General features: G+C 43.8%; 1 protein-coding gene and 1 long non-coding RNA gene across 4 annotated transcripts in view; one reads left to right on the top strand and one right to left on the bottom strand.

Moving 5' to 3' along the window:
- The first annotated feature begins 2,129 nt into the window (after nucleotides 1–2,129).
- On the top strand, nucleotides 2,130–2,688 carry LOC142384122 (uncharacterized). Its single transcript, XR_012770019.1, has 2 exons — nucleotides 2,130–2,303; nucleotides 2,459–2,688. It is a non-coding gene; the product is annotated as an uncharacterized LOC142384122 (long non-coding RNA).
- A 4,142-nt stretch (nucleotides 2,689–6,830) lies between these two features.
- Nucleotides 6,831–23,060, bottom strand: part of efl1 (elongation factor like GTPase 1) — a 133,493-nt gene continuing 117,263 nt past the window's right edge. For all 3 annotated transcript variants that reach the window (XM_075467914.1, XM_075468084.1, XM_075467998.1), the window contains 4 exons: nucleotides 22,856–23,060; nucleotides 20,574–21,085; nucleotides 18,795–18,979; nucleotides 6,831–7,264 (listed from right to left, as the gene is read on the bottom strand). In XM_075467914.1, the coding sequence (XP_075324029.1) occupies nucleotides 7,076–7,264; nucleotides 18,795–18,979; nucleotides 20,574–21,085; nucleotides 22,856–23,060 (1,091 nt within the window). In that variant the 3' untranslated portion in view covers nucleotides 6,831–7,075. The remainder of the gene's footprint in view (nucleotides 7,265–18,794; nucleotides 18,980–20,573; nucleotides 21,086–22,855) is intronic.

Genomic DNA, 23,060 nt, shown 5'->3' with positions numbered 1-23,060 from the left:
ACTAAAACTTCTCAAATTTTCCCAAAAATTCTGTTTGTGTTTGTGTCTTCTTTTGCATTAAGACTTCCCGGACCTGGAAGAGGAAGACATGGAATCAAACTCAGAATATGAAGACCACTGTTTGTATACTTAGGCCCCAATGAAAACATGAGGTTTGCTTGAGCAAACCCAGAAATGCAATATATGTTTGTCATCTGTTGTCATCTGTTGTCCTAACCTGTGGTGTCTGGTGTTGAGTGTTGTTTGTGTGTTGTCATGATCCCAAAACTGTCTGACGATTTTTCCACAGCAGAATAAGTGGATAATACAGAAGTTCTCATGAATGCTGGACAGCAACTTGGTGAGAATTCTCGTATTGTCCTAAAAACAAGGATTATACCAACTGTGTTGATGTTGATGTTGTCTCCGTGTTGATGTGTTCCCTAAATTATTTGAAGTTTTTTCACAGCAAAATAAGTTGGTGGTACTGGATTTCTTATTAGGGCTGCACAGCAGCTTGATGACTATTCTGGTTCCTAAAAGCAAGTGTTATACCAACTGGCCAGTTGTTTTGTTTTGGTTTATGTTTATTTTATGATTTCTTTGATTTGATTTTCTTTTCTTTTGGTTTTGGTTTGGTTTGGGGTCCATATGAAAAAATAAATAAATGATGAATTGGGCATTAGGATTGAACCTTTCAAAGAGATATGCCCTAAGTATAAAAATACAGTGCAAATGACATTTTGCACTACTGCGCTGCGAGATTTGCTAATATTATTCCACAGATTCAGAACCACTACAGGACGTACGGCCGGAGGACTCATAAGCTTGAGTTCTGGGAGGCTTTGCCCATCATGCCAAGATGATGGTGGAGAACTACACAACAAAATTATCCCAAAAGAAAATTAGTTAGGGAGGGGATGCTGAAGATCCCTCAGGGAAGCGATGTACTGGTGACCTCTCCTTCCAAGATTAGTTCCGGATCAGAATGCTGAACAGACGTTCAGCCAAGAGGAGAACCAAGCATCGAGGAGTGACAGGATTGGACCACAAGAGACCACACGACTCGTCATGTGGTCATCTAAGAAAGATATATCATTTAAAAGAAAAGTTAATCATAATTGCTCAAGAGGCTAATATACTCATATAATTGAGCCTTGGAGAAATCCGTATTCACCTCTTAAAGCCTGATTTATGCTTCAGACGCAAAGCCTCTGACGCTCGCACGCAGAGCCTCTGCGAGGGTCAAAATCTTGACCACTCCCCCACGCAGAGGCTCTGCGCGCGTTCTCGTGCACCTCAGAAAAATCCTGACTACGCGACAGACGCACGCAGACGCACGCAGACAAAAGCGGCTGTGATTGGTCCTCGGTGTGCTTTTCCGGGTTTAACAAGTGTAGCAAACTCCCCAGTCTCTTCCCTGGTCTGGTTCAACGGGCGTACAGACTACCTACGCTTCCTCCTTCGTCTTTTCGCCAACTCCAATAGCAGAATCCTTTCTTCTTCAAGGTCGAGCAACTCCAGATCCATCTCCATAGTATCTTGCAGACGCGCCATTGTTGTTTTGACCAGGATCAGCGTGTCAGCGGAATATATACACTCCCCCCACCGAAGTTCTCGCGACTCGCGAGAGTCATTATGGTTGCAGAACCATGACATGAAAAGTGGTTCGCGACCAGAGCAAAGCAACGTGTCAAGACGATAGACGCAGAACTATAATCTGCCCTTTACACTTCCTCCTACAATGACGCAAAAATCGTCATTTTGCGTCATTGTAGGAGGAAGTGTAAGAGGGGTGGATTTCTGTTGAGATTACAAGCGCTAGTTCCCACCCTTCAACACCGCCCATAGGGGGGTTGGACCTAATGCGCTAACAGACCTATCACAGATCAGTGCCAGTGCTTTAGACTGGCAGAGAGCTGCAGCTAACTATATATATATATCTATATATCTCTATCTCTATATCTCTATCTAGATATAGATATATATATATATATATATATATATATATATATATATATATATATATATATAGAGAGAGAGAGAGATATAGAGATATAGGTATATATAATTGTCATGAGATCCACACTCCTTACCAGTTGGTGGCGGTAATGCTGCTTTAAGTTGTTTGCCAACCGCCAATAAAAAAAACGAAATAGAGAGAGAGAGCGCTGCAGCTAACACGGAGGACTGGACTGGGATTTTGAAGAAGATATCGAGCTGGGGCGAATTGGTGGCGTCCTGGAGACCTACTTTAGAGTACCTAAAGTCAACTGGAAACGACAGCCAAAGCCTACAGGGCCAAATGGACGTCTTTCTGTAAAGTAAGTTTGTTTTCTTTGTTACTATGTCAAGGAGTACTCTTGCTAACACGCTAACGTGGCATGTTCATTGCACAAATAGCTTGCAGTTATGCAAGCTACTGTGGCACGCTAGGCTCAAATGCCATCACTCACTTTGTGATCAATGTTTTGTCTAGACAATTTCGTCTAACAGCCTACCGGCACTTTCTTGAGTGGGTCCTGCAAGGAGAGAGATTGGGCAGAGGGCGTCGTATCGTGCAGGCTATCCGCCAGAACTACCCAGCTCCAGACGGCCAGTACTGCGGGCAAGTGGAGGACGCTCAGGAGAAGCTATAGTTTCCTTGTTTTATATTCATTCAACAGTTGTATTGTTTGTATAGTTATTTAATTAAATGGTTAAAATGTACGTTGTTGTGGTTCTTTCTTAGTAATGTTGCTCCAAGTGTATTCGAGTTATTGAACGACCAACATTTCAGAACTGGAACTACCTAGCTACTGTTACCTCAGATGACAAAACGACAGAATTGTGATCATAGCCTACCTATAATTACTATAAATTATGAAGCATTACAAGTATACATTGCATTATAAGTTTGTTGCAAATCAGTTACCTCCTTCCAAGTTTATGATGCTATTCTAAACTTTGTTGAAGGCAGACAGGAGAGAAGGAGTGACATTTTGTTTTTCAATTCACAAAATAAGAATTGTCATGAACATAAAGACACACAAACAACATTATCCACACTATAAAAAAAGAGGTATTGACCCTGTGTTTGAGTATACAGTAAGGTGCTCGATGGAAGTGCAAACAGGTAAGGCAGTGACATGATAGCATAGAGTCGGGTGGAGCTCGTACACTCTCGGGGGAGTGGCCTGCGGATCTTGAGCATTGCAATGCACTATGGGGATTGTTGTCTTTAATCCACAAGCACAAAAAAGTCATTTTCTGCCTTTTCTCGGTCAAGAAGGCACCAAATTAAAAATTTATGCTACTATTCTACTACATATATGGCCCACTTTCAATACATATTCATGTCTCCACTGGTGGAATGTTCCTTTAATCGCCTTAAGCAATGGTTGAGTGTCATTAGTTTAGAAATTATGTGATAATTGTTAATTAATCAATGGTGTGTGTTGTTATGGTACTTATGGGGGAGCAAGGCCTTGCGAACCACATAGAGTTTTAGGCCATTATGAACAAAGATTGCACACAGAGGATGGGTTCGGGGCCACATACACACAATACATATAGCAAAATATTATTTTCTACATATAATCTATTAAAGCTGCGGTCGGCAACTTTTTTTTAGTCATATTAGCTTGAACTGTCATGGGATTCTGGAAGTAGAATATTAAATAGGCTGTTTAGGAAAAATAACGAAATCTGTAGCTCCCTCTGAAGCCTGTAATCATGCTTGCAAAAACCGAGCGCTCCCGGCTGTTTTTAACCAATCAAGTTAGGGTGGAGGAATCCTACCTGTCAATCACAGCTTGTGCACAAGCTGCTGAGCGTGAGTCTGCCCCAACTTGTGTGCGCTCACACTGGTGTGAACTCACATGCACAACCTCGTCCACAGAGGGGGAGGGGTTTGGGGGGCGATTCGGAGCTTGTTAGAGGTTGGGGGAGGGACCTGAAAGTTGTATCAGTTCGAATTTTCCGACTTTAGACACGTAATTTTGAAAACCTGCCGACTGCAGCTTTAAGAAATGTGCTCATTTGCGGAATTATTATCAGTTGAGTGAGGAAGGTTTTAAACTTACTAGAAAAGAGTCTCTATTTCTAGAATCTTGATCAATACTCCTGATATAGAAGGTTTTTTGCTAACGCATCAGAATTGTTCTCTAAATGTGCTTATTTGCAGAGCTATAATCAGTGACTTATGAAGGCTGTAACCCTCTCAGAAAGAGTTTCTGTTCTGAGTAAAATGATGGAATAGTCCGGATTTGAAGGTTTAACTAAAGCATTAGAATTTTTTTTATTATTTCCACATGCCTGTGCAATGAAGACTTGCTTGCTGCTTTAATTGCAAAGAAGAACAGCTTACACATAAGCTTACATAAGAACACATGAAGTCACTTCAAAAAGGGGGATGACAGAAATCTCCTATCTGGTTGTGCTACATCTCAGTGGCTCTTGCAGTTTGGAGGGTGACTGCTAAAGACTTGCTACTGCTAATACAGATGTGACACAATACAGAAGATTACATTCCTACCTCAGTTATTTGACTGAATTAGTTGAAATGATAAAATCACTTCAAAAGGGGGATTGTAAAAATTGGCTTAGTTCATAGACATTATAAATGAAATGGTCTCAGTACTTTTCAAGGAAGGACACGAGACATGACCTTAACTGAGACTGACCCAGACAGAACAGGGAACCCTGAGATCCAGGTGCAAAAAGCACACACACACATTATTTGGGTTACTCAGAGACATTATTTGGCTTATGACGAAGAGCCTACTCATATCCAATCACATTTGATCAATAAGGGATCCACCGTGTGAAACAATGAGACATATAAATACAAAATGTAACCGGAAATGAGGGGCTCGGTCTGACGGATTCCTGCGAGAGTTCTGTCATACCGAGACCAGCGCTGAGATACTTCACTTGTTGCCATCAATAAAGACTTCATTTTCACTTTAATTACTCCGGTCCGTTCTTGAGCTTCCAATTAAAAGAACCGAATCTAACAGATGCACATAAAAAACAGGTTTCTTTCACCTTCATAAAAGTGCCAAAATTAGGAACATCCTGTCTCAGAGCAATGCAGAAAAACCAATCCATGCTTTTGCTACTTCCAGATTGGACAACTGTCATTCTTTATTATTGGGCTGCCCCGAAAAATGTCTGAACAGCTGATCCAAAATGCCGCAGCCTTGAGTTCTGATGATAACTAGCAGGAGATCGTATTTCTCCAGTTTTAGCTTCTCTTCATTGGCTCCCTGTCAAATTCAGAATAGAATAATATAAAGCTCTTAATGACCAAGCCCTCCGTCATATCTTAAAGATCTCATAGTTAGATATTTTCCACACAGAGCACTTTGCTCTCAGGCTGTAGGCTTATTTGTGGTTTTTAGAGTTTCTCAAAGTAGAATGGGAGGCAGAGTCTTCAGTTATCAGGCCTCTCTCTTGTGGAACCAGCTGCCTGTATATGTCGAGGAAACAGACACCCTGTCTACCTTTAAGATTAGGCTTAAAATTCTCATATGGATATAATGCTCCTCACCAAGGTCATACCTCATCATTAGTACCAGCTCTGGAGAATGCAATACAATATAGCACATTTAGTAGTACTATTGTACACTCATTTCATTTCATTACTGTTACTGCATAATGTCTCTTTTTATTTGCCATTGCTGTTGCTTGTGTTTTTTTTTTTTACTTATTTGGGTACTAATATTTGAATTTCCCCCTTTGGGGGATGAATAAAGTGTTTTTCTATTCTAATAGATCTAGATTGTTCAGTATATTTTCAGTATATATTTTTTTGTATATTTATATTTGAAATATATTCCATGTTGTCAGATTTTAACCAGTTTTATTGTTAAAACATACACACAGATTCTGGGTTACTTGTCCCTGCATGGTATATAACTGAGCATGAGATGAATACATTTCTTGAATCTTGAAGGAAAAACGCTTTTCTCTCTAATAACACGAGCTTGATTCTTGCAGCTTAGAGGTAAAGAGTTTGACACAATCTATCATACTATCCTTTTTCTGTCTGGGTAAGGAAATATGAGGTTGAAGTTAATTTTTCCTTTAAAATAAGTACACAGGCTTGTTTAAAGGTAACTCTTCCTGAAAAACCCTTCTTACAAGCACAGCAGAACACACAAAAGAAGATTGGTCATTGGAGTCTGTAACGCTCTGAGTGTGAAAGTGTGTTTTGTTTTTCTTTGGGGTGTGGTCTGGCCAGATATCACCTTGTTAAGCCCTTGGTCTCGTATAAATAAATCTTTTGTACAAGAAATTCCTCTCTGGCTCTTCTTTAATTAGTGGACTCCATGACACATCGAACTCTTTCAGTGCCTCTCTGTGCCTGTGGTTGGTCCACAGGAGATGAACCTGCCACCAGGCACTCGCCAAGAAGCTTCTCCCCCAGGCCTTGCTCCAGGGTGAGGCCCCAGTCTCCTTAAGTTGGGTGAGGTAAGAGAGCTCCATGAATTTGACATTTTAAGTGTTTTTGAAAAAACTGCAAGCTGCCCTTGACAACATAGCACCTAGTACCTGGGGCGGTGATTCATGGAGGGGCAGGATTAATATCCTGACATACCAGAAGCCTTTTACTTTTATCCATCATTCAAATACGCTTAAACAGAGTCTTTAAAAATTGTGTACGTTGAAAAGTTCAATCTATTTTTAGATCTGGCTAGGTCTAAATCAGTCTTATGTGCCAGACTGTGTAAACAAGGGGGAACAACAGAATATGTCTTGTATATTCCACACTTTGACCAAATTTTCATGCATTTTAATGGACCTCCATATACCCACACAAACAGACACATGACCTTTCTACAGAAAAAAGGGAGGCAGAAGCAAACTTGCATTTTCTATATATTTTATTCATTCAAGTAGGTATACTTATCATCACTTTGTAGTATAGCCATTTTTTTCTGATGTGAGCACTGTTTTACAAAGAGGCTGATACTCATCTACTGTAATATGAGTAGGAAAACGTGAATCAAGGTTTGAAAGGTTTAAAGACTCAAGATGTAAGAGCACTGTTCATAACACACATTTGATAGATGGATAGATACTATCTCCTATTGTTGTTGCTCAATGTTGTCTACTTATTCTTGCCGAGGGTCCTCTGCTTCTCTGCATGCTCCACTATCTTCTCCTCGACATAAAGACCTTTCCGTCGGCGGACAGCATTCATATATTTGAGAGCTTGATTGACAGAGTCTGCTTTCTCACCGAAGTGCAAGTATTCTTCCTCTGTGGTGGGAACCCAGTATGGATCACTGCTGATCACCTGGAACAAAGACGACCAATTAATAGAAAAACTCCTTATCTGTGCATATATTTACAAAAGTTACAAAAAGATACCAAATATTATTTGGATGGATAATATTGGGATTTAAATCCAATGAGGGAATAGTGAAGTCAAGAACTTCTCTGCATGTTACTGTTTTCTACTGTCATTTACTGTGCAACCTCTAGTAAACATATCAAAGCATCAATTTTGCAAGATGTTTCTTCAGCTCTTTTATGTTGTGAAAAAAAAATAACATTCATGACACAAAATAATTCAATATAACAGCTGAAGAGTCCCTCTTTACATAGGCTTTTATAAAAACTTTTAGAAAACCATTATTCGATTGTTTTTACTAAACAGTTGACAGATCACCTTTTCAGAATTGAGCCTTACCGTGGAGTGCCCACCCATTTTTTTCTTTCAATTTCCACCATAAATTTTTTATTGGATTAAGATCCATACTGTGGGTTGACCATGTCATTGAGTTTATATCTTTCATTGAGTTTAAAACCCCACTGCTATGTAGAATTATGCATCATATTCTTCAAAAATATCTTCTTCATCAACAAATCTACCTTTGCTTGATGCAATGATAAAAGTGTCCAAAATGTCCAGTTTTATTGATAAAGCGCCAAATTACAATAAATGTCATCTCAAGGCACTTAAATAATCCAATTCAAGCCAACTGAATTTCAATACATTGTAATCATAATCCAATTAATTGATTTAAAAATAATCCAATTCAGTCCAATCTCCCATCCTGAGCGTGCCTGAGGCGACTGTAGAGAGAAACGACTCCCTTTTAACAGGAAGAAACCTCTGGCAGAACCAGACTCAGGAAGGGTGGCCATCCGCCTCAACTAGCTGGGGTTTGAGAAGACAGAAAAGAGGGGAAAAACACTGTAACACCATTCAAAGGATACCTGTTGGAACAGGGAAACACAAGTAAATGACCACAATAATGTCACATGTGGTCATTTATCAATTGAGAAATTAAACGGGGGGAAATAGAGAGCAAAGTGAGGAAATGTGGGACAGATGAGGCCCCCTAGCAGTCTAGGCCTATAGCAGGTTAACTAAGATTAAGATTAAGATCAGATTTATTGTCATGCATAATACACACGAAATTTGTACTCCGCAACCCATCCAGGTTGGCACCTGTTGACACACACATGCACATGCATAGGGTCACACACTCAGAGACAGATGCCAACCTGGAGCAGTGGGCTCCATTCATCCAGTCATTCAGCGCCCGGGGAGCATGGGGGTACGGTGCCTTGCTCAAGGGCACCTCAGCCATGACAGGGAGGTGGACTGACACCCCTCCAGCTATCAGTTCCACCAATGTTTTTGAGTGGCGAGAGTGGGAATCGAACCACCAACCTTCCGATTATTGGATGACTGACTCTAACCACTGAGCCACGGCCGGGATGTTTCAGGATCACCTGAGCCATCCCTAACTATTTGCTTTATCAAAAAGGAAAGTTTTAAGCCTAGTCTCAAAAGTGGATAGGGTGTCTGCTTCCCCAACATTTACTGGCAGCTTATTCCACAAGAGAGGGGCCTGATAACTGAAGGCTCTGCCTCCCATTCTATTTTTAGAAATTCTGGGAACCACAAGTAAACCTGCAGTTTGGGAGCAAAAGTGTTCTGTTAAGAAATTATCTTACAATAAGATCATTAAGATCTGATGGAGCTCGGTCATTAAGAGCTTTATATGTGAGGAGAAGAATCTTAAATTCTATTCTGAATTTCACAGGGAGCCAATGAAGAGAAGCTAAAACTGGAGAAATATGATCTCTCCTGTTAGTTCTCATCAGAATTCTGGCTGCAGCATTTTGGATCAATTGAAGGCTTTTCAGAGAATATGTGGGACAGCCCAATAATAAAGAATTACATTTGTCCAATCTTGAAGTAACAAATGCATGGACTAGTTTTTCTGTATCACTCTGAGAAAGGATGTTCCTGATTTTAACAATATTACGAAGGTGAAAGAAGGCAGTCCTAGAAACCTGTTTTATGTGAGTCAAATGATAAATTCTGGTCAAAAATAACTCCAAGGTTCCTCATTGTAGTATGAGAAGCCAAGGAAATATCATCTAGAGTAACTATATAGCTAGACAATTTCTCCCTGAAGCGCTCAAGGTCCAGAGATAACCACTTCAGTTTTTTTCTGAATTTATAAGCAGACAGTTATGAGTCATCCAGGTCTTTATGTCTTTAAGACAAGTTTGTAGTCTGAAGACATGCTTGTAGTCCAGAGGTGTCAAAAGTATTCACATTTATTACCCAAGTAGAAGTATAAATACTAGAGTTTAAAAAGACTTCTGTAGAAGTTGAAGTATCAACTCAAGCTTTTTACTCAAGTAGAAGTATAAAAGTGCTGGCCTCAAAACTACTTAAAGTATATGTAAAGTAAATGTAAAGAAAAAAAAAAAGCCATCAAATGTTACAGTTACAAGAAATTACATGGGTCCCCCTTCCGACAGGCTCACCAGCCGTGGGAGGGGCCAAGGGGGTCGGGTGCCTTGTGAGCTGGTGGCAGCCAAAGGCGGAGACCTTGGCGGTCTAATCCTCGGCTACTGAAGCTGGCTCTTGGGACATTTAACGTCACCTCTCTGCTGGGGAAGGAGCCTGAGCTGGTGCGCGAGCCTGAGCGGTTCCGGCTAGATATAGTCGGACTCACCTCGATGCATGGCTTGGGCTCCGGAACCAGCCTCCTCGAGAGGGGTTGGACTCTCTTCCAGTCTGGAGTTGCCCGTGGTGAGAGGCGTAGCGCAGGTGTGGGCATACTTATTGCCTCCCGGCTGTGCGCCTGTACATTGGGGTTTACGCCGGTGGACAAGAGGGTAGCCTCTCTTCGCCTTAGGGTGGGGGGACGTGTCCTGACTGTTGTTTGTGCTTATGCACCGAACAGCAGTTCAGAGTACCCACACTTTTTGGAGTCCCTGGAGGAGGCACTGGAGAGTGCCCTGTCAGGAGGAGTTTCAACTCCCATCTCAGTCCCGGGGGAGGTGGGGGACATTGAGCCCGAATGGGCCATGTTCCGTGCCTCCATTGTTGAGGCGGCCGACCGGAGCTGTGGCCGTAAGGTGGTCGGTGCCAGTCGTGGCAGCAATCCCCGAACCCGCTGGTGGACACCAGTGAAGAAGCTGAAGAAGGAGTCCTATCGGGCTTTTTGGCCAGTGGGACTCTGGAAGCAGCTGATGGGTACCGACGGGCCAAGCGGAACGCGGCCTCGGCGGTTGCTGAGGCAAAAACTCGGGCTTGGGAGGAGTTCGGGGAGGCCATGGAGAATGATTTCCGGACGGCCTCGAAGAGTTTCTGGTCCACCATCCGGCGGCTCAGGGGGGGAAAGCGGTGCACCGTCAACACCGTGTATGGTGAGGGCGGGGCTCTGCTGACCTCAACTAGGGACGTCATGAGTCGGTGGGGGGAATACTTCGAGGGCCTCCTCAATCCTACCGACATTGGTTCCGATGAGGAAGCAGGGTTGGGGAGCTCGGACTTGGGGCCTCCCAATTCTGGGGCCGAGGTTGCCGAGGTGGTCAAAAAACTCCTCGGTGGCAAGGCCCCGGGGGTGGATGAGGTTCGTCCTGAGTTCCTCAAGGCTCTGGATGTTGTAGGGCTGTCTTGGTTGACACGCCTCTGCAGCATCGCGTGGACATCGGGGGCAGTGCCTCTGGACTGGGAGATCGGGGTGGTGGTCCCCCTCTTTAAAAAAGGGGACCGGAGGGTGTGTTCCAACTATAGGGGGAATCACACGCCTCAGCCTCCCTGGTAAGGTCTATTCGGGGGTACTGGAGAGGATGATCTGCCGGATAATCGGATCTCGGACTCTTGTGGGGGGTGCTCCGGGAGTTTGGAGTGCCGGACCCCTTGATATGGGCTGTTTGGTCTCTGTATGACCAGTGTCAGAGTTTGGTCCGCATTTCCGGCAGTAAGTCGGACATGTTTCCTGTGAGGGTTGGACTCCGTCAGGGCTGCCCTTTGTCACCGATTCTGTTCATAATTTTTATGGACAGAATTTCTAGGCGCAGCCAGAGCGTTGAGGGGGTCTGTTTTGGCGACCTCAGAATCGGGTCTCTGCTCTTTGCGGACGATGTGGTTCTGTTGGCGTCGTCGGGCCGTGACCTTCAGCTCTCACTGGAGTGGTTCGCAGCCGAGTGTGAAGCGGCTGGGATGAGAATCAGCACCTCCAAATCTGAGACTATGGTCCTCGGCCGGAAAAGGGTGGAATGCCCTCTCCGGGTCGGGATTGAGATCCTTCCCCAAGTGGAGGAGTTCAAGTATCTCGGGGTCTTGTTCACGAGTGAGGGACGAATGGAGCAGGAGATTGACAGGCGGATCGGTGCGGCGTCCGCAGTGATGCGGGCTCTGCACCGGCCCGTCGTGGTGAAGAAGGAGCTGAGCCAGAAGGCGAAGCTCTCGATTTACCGGTCAATCTATGTTCCTACCCTCACCAATGGTCACGAGCTGTGGGTAGTGACCGAAAGAATGAGATCAAATCAAATCAAAATCAAATCAAATTTAATTTATATAGCCCTTTACAATCACCAACTGGTACTCAAAGTGCTTTACAACAGGATAAAAAACAACAATACGTAAAACAAAACATAAAACACGATGCAAAAATGGTAGAAGTGCTAAAAGTGCTAAAAGTGATGCAGGGCATTAAAAGCCTTCCACAAGTGCAATAAAAATTAATTGAATAAAATTTGTATAAAATTAAGATAATTAGAGCGGAAAGAATGAGCATAGTGGCCCTAATCAGAGTTGGAACGCCAGTCTAAAAAGGTGGGTCTTAAGCTTCGATTTAAAAAGGCCGAGATCAGTGATGGTGCGGATATCAGGGGGCAGTTTGTTCCACAGTCTAGGAGCAGCAATGGCAAAGGAACGATCACCCCACTGCTTAGATCTCGACCTTGGGACCTCTAAAAGAAGCTGACCTGAAGAGCGCAGGGTTCTACCACAGTTGCGAAAAGTTAAAATGTCTGACAGATAAGAAGGTGCCAAGCCATTAGTGGCGTAAAAAACAAACAACAGGAGTTTAAAATCGATTCTGAATCGTACCGGAAGCCAATGAAGAGACGATAGCACAGGAGTAATGTGTTCGCGCCTAGAAGTGTCCGTTAAAAATCGGGCAGCAGCGTTCTGCACAAGTTGAAGACGTGAGAGAGAGGTCTGACTGAGGCCAACATAGAGAGCATTACAGTAATCCAGTCTGGAGCTGATAAAAGCGTGGATTGCCTTTTCAAGGTCCTGCCGACTGAGGAAGGGCTTCACTTTGGCCAACAGGCGGAGCTGGAAGAAGCTTGTGCTGACGACTGAGCTGATCTGTTTGTTAAACTTCAGCCCACTATCAAATGTAACACCAAGATTTTTCACATGAGATTTAAAATCGCGAATACAAGCGGCCGAAATGAGTTTCCTCCGCAGGGTGTCTGGGCTCTCCCTCAGAGATAGGGTGAGAAACTCGGTCATCCGGGAGGGGCTCGGAGTAGAACCGCTGCTCGTTCGCATCGAGAGGAGTCAGATGAGGTGGCTCGGGCATCTGGTTAGGATGCCTCCTGGACGCCTCCCTGGTGAGGTGTTCCGGGCCCGTCCCAGACCCGGGGGCAGTTGGAGAGACTATGTTTCTCGGCTGGCCTGGGAACGCCTCGGGGTACCCCCAGAAGAGCTGGAGGAAGTGGCTTGGGACAGGGACGTCTGGGTTTTTCTGCTCAAGCTGCTGCCCCCGCGACCCAACCCCGGACAAGCGGAAGATAATGGATGGATGGAATATTACATAATAGTTTAATATAATATGATGTGCTACGCTAATACACAAATAAATACACAAATAACACTCAACATGCAAACATCCGCATTATATTTCTCCTGTCAATTCAAATTTATGTGGTTTTAAAAAGGGGGCAACTGTCAAACCTGGCAACGCCGCATGCTTTAGGCATTGTTTACAACAACTTGACCACAGTGCACGCCTGCAGGTTACTAGAGTGACGTGCACAGGGCACAAAGCTAACATTTAATGACATGCAAGTTAACATTCACATGACATTTTACATTTAGATGGAAAGCCATAGAACGCACGTTAGCATTTGCTTGAAGTCACCTGACACAATATAATTCTGAAACTCTGTAAGTGAGAAACTTATGTGTAATAAACTAGTTAGATAGACTTGTTACGTCTGAGGCTGAATGTTTCGACAGAGATGAGGAAATGTGCTGTTCTTTGTCTCACGGAAACCTGGCTCAACAACTAAATGCCAGACTCAGCCTTCCAGATCGACGACCTACAGGTTTTCCGAGCGAACCGCGACCACCGGTCGGGGAAAACATGGGGAGGAGGACTCTGTGTGTACGTGAATGAGGGTTGGTGTACAAACTGTGGACTGGTTGAAAGCTACTGCTCTGAGGCGACTGTGAAATGTCGGCCGGGAGTTTACCGCGATGTTCATCACCATTGTTTACATCTCGCCAGTTGCTAATGCTAACAAAGTATTAAAGGAGCTATATGACACCATTAGCTTGCTGAAGACAAAGGACCCAGAGGCATTTTACGTGGTTGCGGGGGACTTTAAACAAGTGAAACTCTGCCAAGTTTTTACCAGCATGTCACCATTCCTACACAGGGAGACAACACTCTGGACTGTGTGTACACGAACATTCACGGTGCGTTCAGAGCTCTTCCTCGCCCCTATCTTGACCTCTCCGACCACATTTCGATCCTGCTGGCGCCAGCATACCACCCCCTCCTGAGACGGATCAGGCCAACAAAAAAGACAGTCACTGTATGGCCCAGGAAGGCAGCCTCTGTGCTCCAGGACTGTTTTCAGTGTAGAGACTGGCAGGTCTTCAGAGAGGCAGCTACGTGTGAGGGAGAGGTGGACCTGGAGGAATACACCTCCTCCGTCTTCATCTCCAAGTGTGCTGATGATGTCCCCCCCACCAACAAGACAGTAAACTGCTACCCGAACCAGAAACTGTGGCTGAATGCTGAGGTGAGAGCTCTGCTGAAAGCTAGGGACACTGCGTTCAGGGCAGGTGATGCATCAGCGCTCAGAGAGACGAGGCAAGGACTGACTGCAGCCATTGCAAGGGCCAAAGCCACATACACCCAGAAAATACATGGTCACTTCACCACCAATGACCCCCTGTGCATGTGGAAGGGCATCAAGCCCTTAGAAGTTAGGTCTCAGAGGCGTGTTATCTCTGCTAATACTGCAGACAGTTTTTCTGCTATGTTTGACCCTCTTTTGTTCATGGATTGCCTCGATGTGGACAATTTTATTCACTGTTTTACCAATCATTGTTTTAAAATGCTGGATAAGGTGGCACCTGTCAATCAAACTTGTCAATGCAGAAAAAACTGTGCCCTTGGACAAATGAAGATACCGTCGATACCAAAGATATGTCGAAAGACTGAACGTCTGTGGAAATCCACTAACCTTGAGGTGCACAGACTTTATCTCATGGATCTTGTGTCCTTCCTGGTGGAAAATGCCAGATCTGGCTATATTCGTCAACCGGTAACAGTAAATAAGAAAAACCCCAAAGTGTTGTTTGACACGATCAATTCTCTTGTATGTCCTGCTGCACCAGTTACCCCTGTTTTTTGTGAAGCTGACAGAAATGCATCTTTGAGATTTTTTGCTGACAAAATTAAGATGATCAAGGAGAAAATCCCTCTCCCTTTGTGTGGAACCCCTGCTGTCATTGAACCTGTCTCCAGCTTGTGGTCCTTATTTAAGTTTGTGACTAAATGACTAAATGGCTAAATGATAACACCTTGCAGCTAAATGTAGACAAAAGAGAAACACTGGTTATTGCCCCTGATGACTCCATTCCAGGGATTAACCAGTACTTGGGTGACTTGGTAGCCTAGAAATCTAGACGCCCCTAGCGACCGCAAATTGAATTTGCTCCGGGGCTAGTCTAGTCACTTGTGGTCGTTTTGCGAGGCTGCAAATCGAAACTTAATCGGGCCAATCAAATTGTGAGGAGCGGGGTCGGAGGCCGGGCTACCTAGTGACGACAGAGGTACGACATTTCAGTGTATAGTTCCAGAGAGAGGTAAACAATGGCTGCGCCCAGCGAACAGTCTTTCGATTTGGCTTTGGCAGCGACTCTAGAAAATTTAGATATACAGTTTTCTTTGCGAGACGAACAGATAACTGCACTTAAGTTTTTTTTTTTTTTAAAAGGACGTTTTCGGACGTTTTGCCCACCGGGTACGGTAAAAGTTTAATTTACCAGCTTGCTCCGTTGGTCCGTTGCGCTGACTACGTAATCCTTCTTCATCGCTCTGATTGGTTGTTGACCCTTCCTATTGCGTGGCGTTGAGTGCAGAGGCAACTTGACAGACAACCGTTTATCCCGCCCACACTGCTATCCAGCGTCACTAGACCCCTGTACAACTTTTTGCTGTACGGGTCTGGCTTGCTAGGCTAGTGACTTGGGCCAGTCTGTTAAACCAAGCCTAAGAAACCTGGGTTTCGTGTTTGAAAAAGACATGTCATTAGTGCAACACTGCAAACAGCTGACTAAAAATTGCTTTTTTCAACTGAGGAAAATCTCCAAACTCAGGAAAATGGTGTCACAAAATGATATGGAGCTGATCATTCATGCATTTGTGTTTTACGCGACTATAGTCTAAATAGTCGCGTTTAGACTATTGTAATAGTTTGTTTTCATGTCTAAACAAGAAGGAGCTGTCTCTCTCGCCTGCAGTTAGTGCAAAACTCTGCAGCAAAAATTCTGACCCGCTCTAATAGGAGGACTCACTTAACCCTTATTCTTAAAGCTCTTCATTGGCTGCCAGTTTCCTCCAGGATCAATTTTAAAATTTTGGTTTTAACTTTCAGAACATTGCATGGTCAGGCTCCACCTTACATCAGTGATCTGATCCAGCCTTACACCCCAGCTCGGGATCTGAGGTCTGTGGATCAGAATCTAATGATGGTGCCACGCACTTGTTTCTGGACCAGAAGAGACCGATCCTTCCAGGCTGTTGCTCCCAGGCTTTGGAACGATCTTCCGCTCTCTCTGCATTTGATGGAGTCTGTTGACGCCTTCAAAAGGCAACTTAAGACCTATTTATTTGTTCAGGTTTTTGCTTAACTCTTTCGGTGCCATTGACGTCTATAGACGTCAATTTAAAAAAAAACGCTGACTGCCAAAGACGTCTATAGACGTCAATTGCGTTTTTTAACGGAGCGGACTGGGGGACAATCTAGCGGAGTTTGTCACTAAATCTTAGGCTTGTAAACACTAAACAGAGAATATACTGGCAAAATTACCCGCAAGGTGGCAGCAGTGCCACTTTGCACAAAAAAAGAAGAAGCGTGTTTTCTCCGTTTTTTGGGTCAAACAGCTGTTTTTGGTGAAACCAACCTATGTTCTACTGTCTATTACTAAAGGACTGAAAATGGTAGAAACAAACTTTTTTTTCCTGATGAAAGAAGAGAGTCTACTCTTTTGTTTGGTAATTTCGGTGTGTACATAGTCATAAGACACACTTTTCTGTGGGTCTTGGAAAATCAGTCAAAATACTGTAAAACACTTGGCAGTATGGGTCTCTCGGAACTGAAAATGGCTGGCAGCCAATGAGTTAATTGTCTTAGGGCTGCTATGATTGTCACTGAGTTGTCTTGGCCTTTTAAACTTATACTTGTATGTACTTCCCAACTGTGTGTTTCTGTTGTAACTGTGAAGCGCTTTGTGACCCTGGTCTGTGAAAGGCGCTGTACACATAAAGCTTACTTACTTACTTACTACAACACCAGGGACGCACAATGCCCAAGGGACCCCTCCTTGCCAGATGCACTCAACAGGTTCTATGCCCTCTTCGGGGATCCTGACACCCCCCCAGCATCAGACTTACACCACCACCTGGTGACCACAGCAGATGTGAGGAAGACCCTCCAGGGAATCAACCCGTGCAAAGCTGCAGGCCCCGACAATATCCCAGGGCACTCAGGGACTCTGCACACCAGCTGTCTGAGGTGCTGGCGGACATCTTCAACACCTCACTGTCACTGGTATCTGTCCCCACCTGCTTAAAGACTGCCACAATCGTCCCCGTCCCCAAGTGCTCCACAGTGACAGGCCTAAATGACTACAGACCTGTAGCCCTAACCCCGGTAGTCATGAAGTGCTTCGCGATGCTGGTCATGACCCACATTAAAGACTCCATCGACGTCACGGTGGACACCCATCAATATGCCGACAGGAAGAACCGCTCCACTGATGACGCCATCTCATCAGTTGTCCAAACAGCCCTCACCCATTTGGAGAGCAGAAACTCCTACGTCCGTCTGCTCTTCATGGATTTCTCCTCAGCCTTCAACACCATCATCCCACTTCATCATCCCCTCTTGGACTGAGTCCCACACTGGGGAACTGGGTCCTGGACTTCCTGACCAACAGACCCCAGATTGTCAGGATCCACAACACCATCACCTCCTATATCACCCTCAGCACTGGCTCGCCCCAGGGCTGTGTGTTGAGCTCTGTTGACATATAACTGCTCGGCGAGACACTCCAGCTGTCATGAAGTAAAGTTTGCGGACAACACAGCAGTAGTGGGACGCATCACGAACAATGATGAGTCCAAATACAGAGAAGAGGTGGAACACCTGGTGCAGTGGTGCAGAGAAAACAACCTCTGCATCAACGTGAAGAAGACCAAGGAGATGGTGGTGGATTTCAGAATGCACCCTCTCCCTTCCCTGCACATTGGAGGAGCAGCTGTGAAAGTGGTCTCCAGCTTCAGGTACCTGGGTGTGCATTTACCCACCTGGAGGTATCACATATATCTGAAAGCAAAATCTGGAATAGTCATGTAATATGTTTCTTGTCCAGATAAGATTTCAAATGTTTTTTTACGTGCTACTGACCACAACACTAGCTTCATAGAGTAACATAGTGTCACATCTAGTCATAGTTATGTTTTGACTGTTGTGTCACATTTAATAAGGCACAAAGTTCACATTTGGAGGTTGGATGGGATGGAGGATGGTATATGAAAAATGTATATGAATGTACAAATACTTTCCTGATACTTAACTATATTAAGATTCTCCATGAGACTCAGCCTTGAAGATAACATGCTTTTCTAGCATTTAAGTGTAACAGTTTCTCTTTTGCCATGATGCATTCACTTCACTTTCTGAGCATTTGATCTGCTGCTCACTAGTCAAATGGTGAACAGTGAACAATGAGGGTCTGTTTAAAACTCTAGTGGTTTAAAACTGTTTTGTTTTTAATTTGATGAACAGCAAAAGGTACATATACTTACCTCAAGTAATTTTTTACACAAATTACGCAATCCTAAAATGAGGAAATGGACATAACCCGTTAACACAAAAACCATGCAGGAAGACCCAAAAAGATATACCACAATTTTGTTTTAAGCCAAAATAAACAAGAACCACTGTACTTTGGTTATCAGATAGTGATCACATGTAGAAGCAGGATAGTGAAATTTCCTTGTATAATATAATAATTAAGTATTATCAATCACCTCCCAGTGGCTGAAGACTAGCTGTGGACTGGCCAATCCGCTCGTCCTTTTGCGGATCTCATCAGCAAATCCAAAGCTCTCAGCAACAGGCAAAACAGCCTTGATGATAAACATATCCGTCCCTTCCTTCATCTCTTCATGGAGCACTCGTCCCTCTCGCCTCCCCAATACACCATAAGCCCGACCTGATGGAAGAGAAACGGGATACTCAGAAGTCAGGACACCCAGTCAACACATTCCTAAATGAGATTTCCAGGATGCCTCTTACAAACACACACAAAAATTCCCAAGTGAGGATAAGCTTAGGCTTGAAAAATGGCCCCAGAGGTACTTTTTAAATTCTTTAATGGATACCTTTTGAGTTTGACACTAACATAACTATTTGTGAGTTTGCTAATTATATCAGTTTTCCAAATTCGGGACTACTTTTGCAGGATGCCTCAATGTTGCTGTGATATATGTTCTTCTAATTCACTGAGTGGCTTTTAGTAGCTTGAATCATGACTTTTAAAAGTATCTAAAAAATATTCTATTCAACATTGACTGCACATTAGACTGCACAAGTTTTAAAGCCCTTCTAGGCTAAAACAAGCAGTGGCTTATAGGTATTTTCTTTAAATAAAGACAATGCTCCCTTCAGTTACAAAGACATTATGCAAAGGTGATGGATTTAAATTTAGCATGCAGTGAGAATGAGATCTAGCTTTTTGGGAAGCCTTTCACAGTCACTTCACAAAGATGAGATAATAGCTTTCCCAAAATGCCTGATAAAAGATCCAAAATTCCAAACGTTTGAAGAAGAAACACCTTGGATGACTCCTTTTGATGCAGAGGACTCCAAGCTCCCTCTGGATGGTCGAGTTACTCACCTAAATCGAAGGCTGAGCCCACCACCCTCCAAATGAAACCCATTTCAACAACTTTGTATCCATGACCAGCAACCACCATTGTAGCAGCCCTTTTAGCCACTCGATACCTGTTAGCAGTTTTAGGTGATACCCAGGATAACTAAGTCTGACAGGCCTCCTTCTTTCTTTAGCTTAATGGCTTCCCTCACCACTGGCGTCCACCAGCGGGTCCTCTAGTTACTGCCACAACAGGCACCAAAAACCCTTGGGCAACAGTGTTTGGAGGTCGCATCTGCAAAGGAAGTCCTGAACACGGTCCATTCAGAATCCACATCGCCAGGCTCCCTCGGTAGATGAGAAAAATTCTACTTGAGGTGTGAGCTGAAGATCTCACAGACCTCTGCCAGATATTTCCAGTTCACCCCTATGCAAATTAGGGACATCTTGCACATTTTTTCAATTTACAAGGAAATTGGCACTCAGCAATCTAAGAGCAAAGATACAAACAATTTCGCAATCTAAGAACACATATATGAATCTGACATAGTTTTCGTCAGAATTTTCTTCAGAATTTAAAAAAGAATTTAAGAAAATTCTTAAGAGGATATTGGTGAACGAGGCCCATTGTTCTGCTGGAGCATGCTTTATAGTTTTTTTTTTCTGCACACTGCGTTATCAACTGTTTTTGAACAGTCCTTCATAACTCCCTGTTTTCCTGCCTGAAGGTTTTCTTTTTCACGATCACCAACTTTTTCAGGTCTTTTTAAAGCCTATACAGTGATGGGAGGTGAGAATAACCAGAATGTGATCTGATTTTCCAAATGGAGGACAGACAGAGAAGCAGTATGCATCTTTGAAATTTACATACAGTACACACACACACACACATATATATATATATATATAAAAATATGCATATGTTCTCCCTTACCCAGCACTTCAGCTGTGGCCATTATCTCACAAGTATACATGGCTGCCATTAGTCTTTGGGGCTGAGCTTGGAAGGCATGTCGGCAGGCCTCCTTCATGGCAGCAATCAGCTGGCCAGAGACCGGCCCATAGCAATCTGCCGAAACAGCCTCTGTTCTGCTTACAGGCTTGGGCCTGTTGCCTGTTGCCATATCCTCACTGCTTTCCTCCAGTCTTCTGTTTACCAAAGTCTCATGGGATATAGAATCCTCTTTAATGGAATCCTGTTCTGATGCGGCTGAAGACTGAATGTCCCACCTCTCAACAGAGAAGCAAACTCCCATCAGGGGCTCCTCACACATTGGCCCTGACAAAGTTGCCAGCTGGAAACCATTGACAATGCTGTTGTCAAATTCTCGTGGAGCAGCAGGCTGAGTTCCATTCTGATAAGTTTTGTCATCCTGGCTCAGACACTGCCACACTGAGGGACGCTTGTAGGCATTTAGGCTGTTCAGCAGAATGTTGGGACCATTCCTGAAAACAAAAAAAACATTAACACTATAGATTTTTCCATCCCTTTTCAAGGTATTACACATCATACATTTGTGTTCTCATAAACCAAAATAAAGCAGTATGGCCTCATTCTGAAGGATATCTGGCTGAGTGTCAAATTAATTGAATTAAAGTATTAGTGTCAATGCTACAGATTCCCAATAATCAACTAAAAATTAGCTTGGTTGCAAAATTAATTAACTAATTGGTTGCAATGATATGTTGGTCACTAAGCTTTAAACACCAATGTTTATTACACCTTATTGCTAATATCCAATTATTCAGTGCTTAAGGTAGGACTAGAGAAATACTTGAACCTTAAAACTATGTTCTTCTGAGCTGTTCTGATGGCATACAATTGGCTTTTACCAGCTGCAGAGACAACAGCTGAACAACAGCTACATCCCATGCCCCAGAGATACTGCCACTGTGCGTTTTAAATATCAAGAAAATGCCGATTAAAATTGCCTTCAATTTCATGTTTGTGTGTAGATGTGATTACAATTTTCACTCCTATAGACAGTCAGAGTTTTGGTCTGGTCTCTGGAGAAAATGACCAAGTCCTTAAAGGGAAAGTTTTTGTTTTAAACCTGGACCTTATTTCTGGCATAAAATACATTCATCTACTCAACAGTTTGGTCAAAGTCGGCATCCTTTGGACGCTATTTAGATAAATCGAGATCCGTGTACATCCATATAACGGGAGTGAACAGGGCATAGACAATACAGCCTCTAAATAAGGCATTATCTGTCTTTATTTTACCAATACTTCAAGAAGAATGAATGAATGAACGCGTACTGTTGCACTATTAGTTCAGAGCTGTCGTGTTGTTGTTATTGGGGGCTATCAGGGGCTTTCTACACATGCGTCATTGACGCGCGCCACTGCAGCAATGCTCTATCACTCCTCGCAATCAAAGTCGCCGTCCACGTCATCAAAATCTGAGAAATATTCTGCCATGCTGCACAAAACTAGCAGTAGCACACTCCGTGTGAAGCTCGTCGACTGTCACAGAGCACAGAGTAAATAAGCTGTGCTGCAGCGGCGCACGGCGATGACGTCATCCCACTAGACGCGCGTGTAGAAAGCCCCCGATAGCCCCCAATAACAACGACACGGCAGCTCTGTCACTCTATCGTCTCTAACGTCCCACCTTTGTCTCCTCCAGACTGGACTACTGCAACGCACTTCTCATTGGGATCCCCAGCAGAAGCCTCAAAACGCCACAGTACATTCAGAACAGTGCTGCAAGGATCCTGATGAGAGTGCGGAAGTATGAGCATATCTCCCCATCCTCCACACACAACACTGGCTCCCCGTCTCCGCAAGGATTGAATATAAGGTCTCCCTCCTCACATTTCACTGCATCCATGGGAACGCTCCTCCATAACTCACAGAGCTCCTCACCCCATAAACCTAAGCATGATCCCTCCGCTCCACCAACACCCACCGGCTCAACTGTCCAAGGACCAAGACCCGCGCAATGGGGGACCACGCTTTCTACTCCGCCGCTCCATGCCTGTGGAACCCAGACCACCTAAGGGCTCCACAGTCAGTGTCTGGTTTTAAAAAGGGACTTTAAAATATTTCTCTTTAGGAGAAATCTTAATCCTCAAAATCTTAGCTTTTTACTAGTTTTTATGGTTTTACTTGTTTTTATGGGTTTAACTCCTGTAGCACTTTGAGATTGTTTTTACGATGTAAAGTGTTTCTCAAATAAAATTAATCATTTTTATTATTATTATTATTACCTGCGAGGTCCAAAGGCCCAGATTCGTTCCACAGCATTCCTCCACTTTCTCCCTTGTAACAGCTTTTCTAGTTGGGCCTTCAGTCCAGCAATGGCCTCCAGGGTTCTGAGGCTGATGTCCACAGTCTTACCCTCCCTTAGAGAGATGTTAATATGCTCCAGAGTCCGAATTACATCAGAGCTACTCTCTAATATACGATTCACAT

This window comes from Odontesthes bonariensis, chromosome 1 (genome assembly GCF_027942865.1).
Source record: "Odontesthes bonariensis isolate fOdoBon6 chromosome 1, fOdoBon6.hap1, whole genome shotgun sequence".
Lineage (NCBI taxonomy): Eukaryota > Metazoa > Chordata > Actinopteri > Atheriniformes > Atherinopsidae > Odontesthes > Odontesthes bonariensis.
This window is presented reverse-complemented; position numbering and strand designations above follow the sequence as displayed.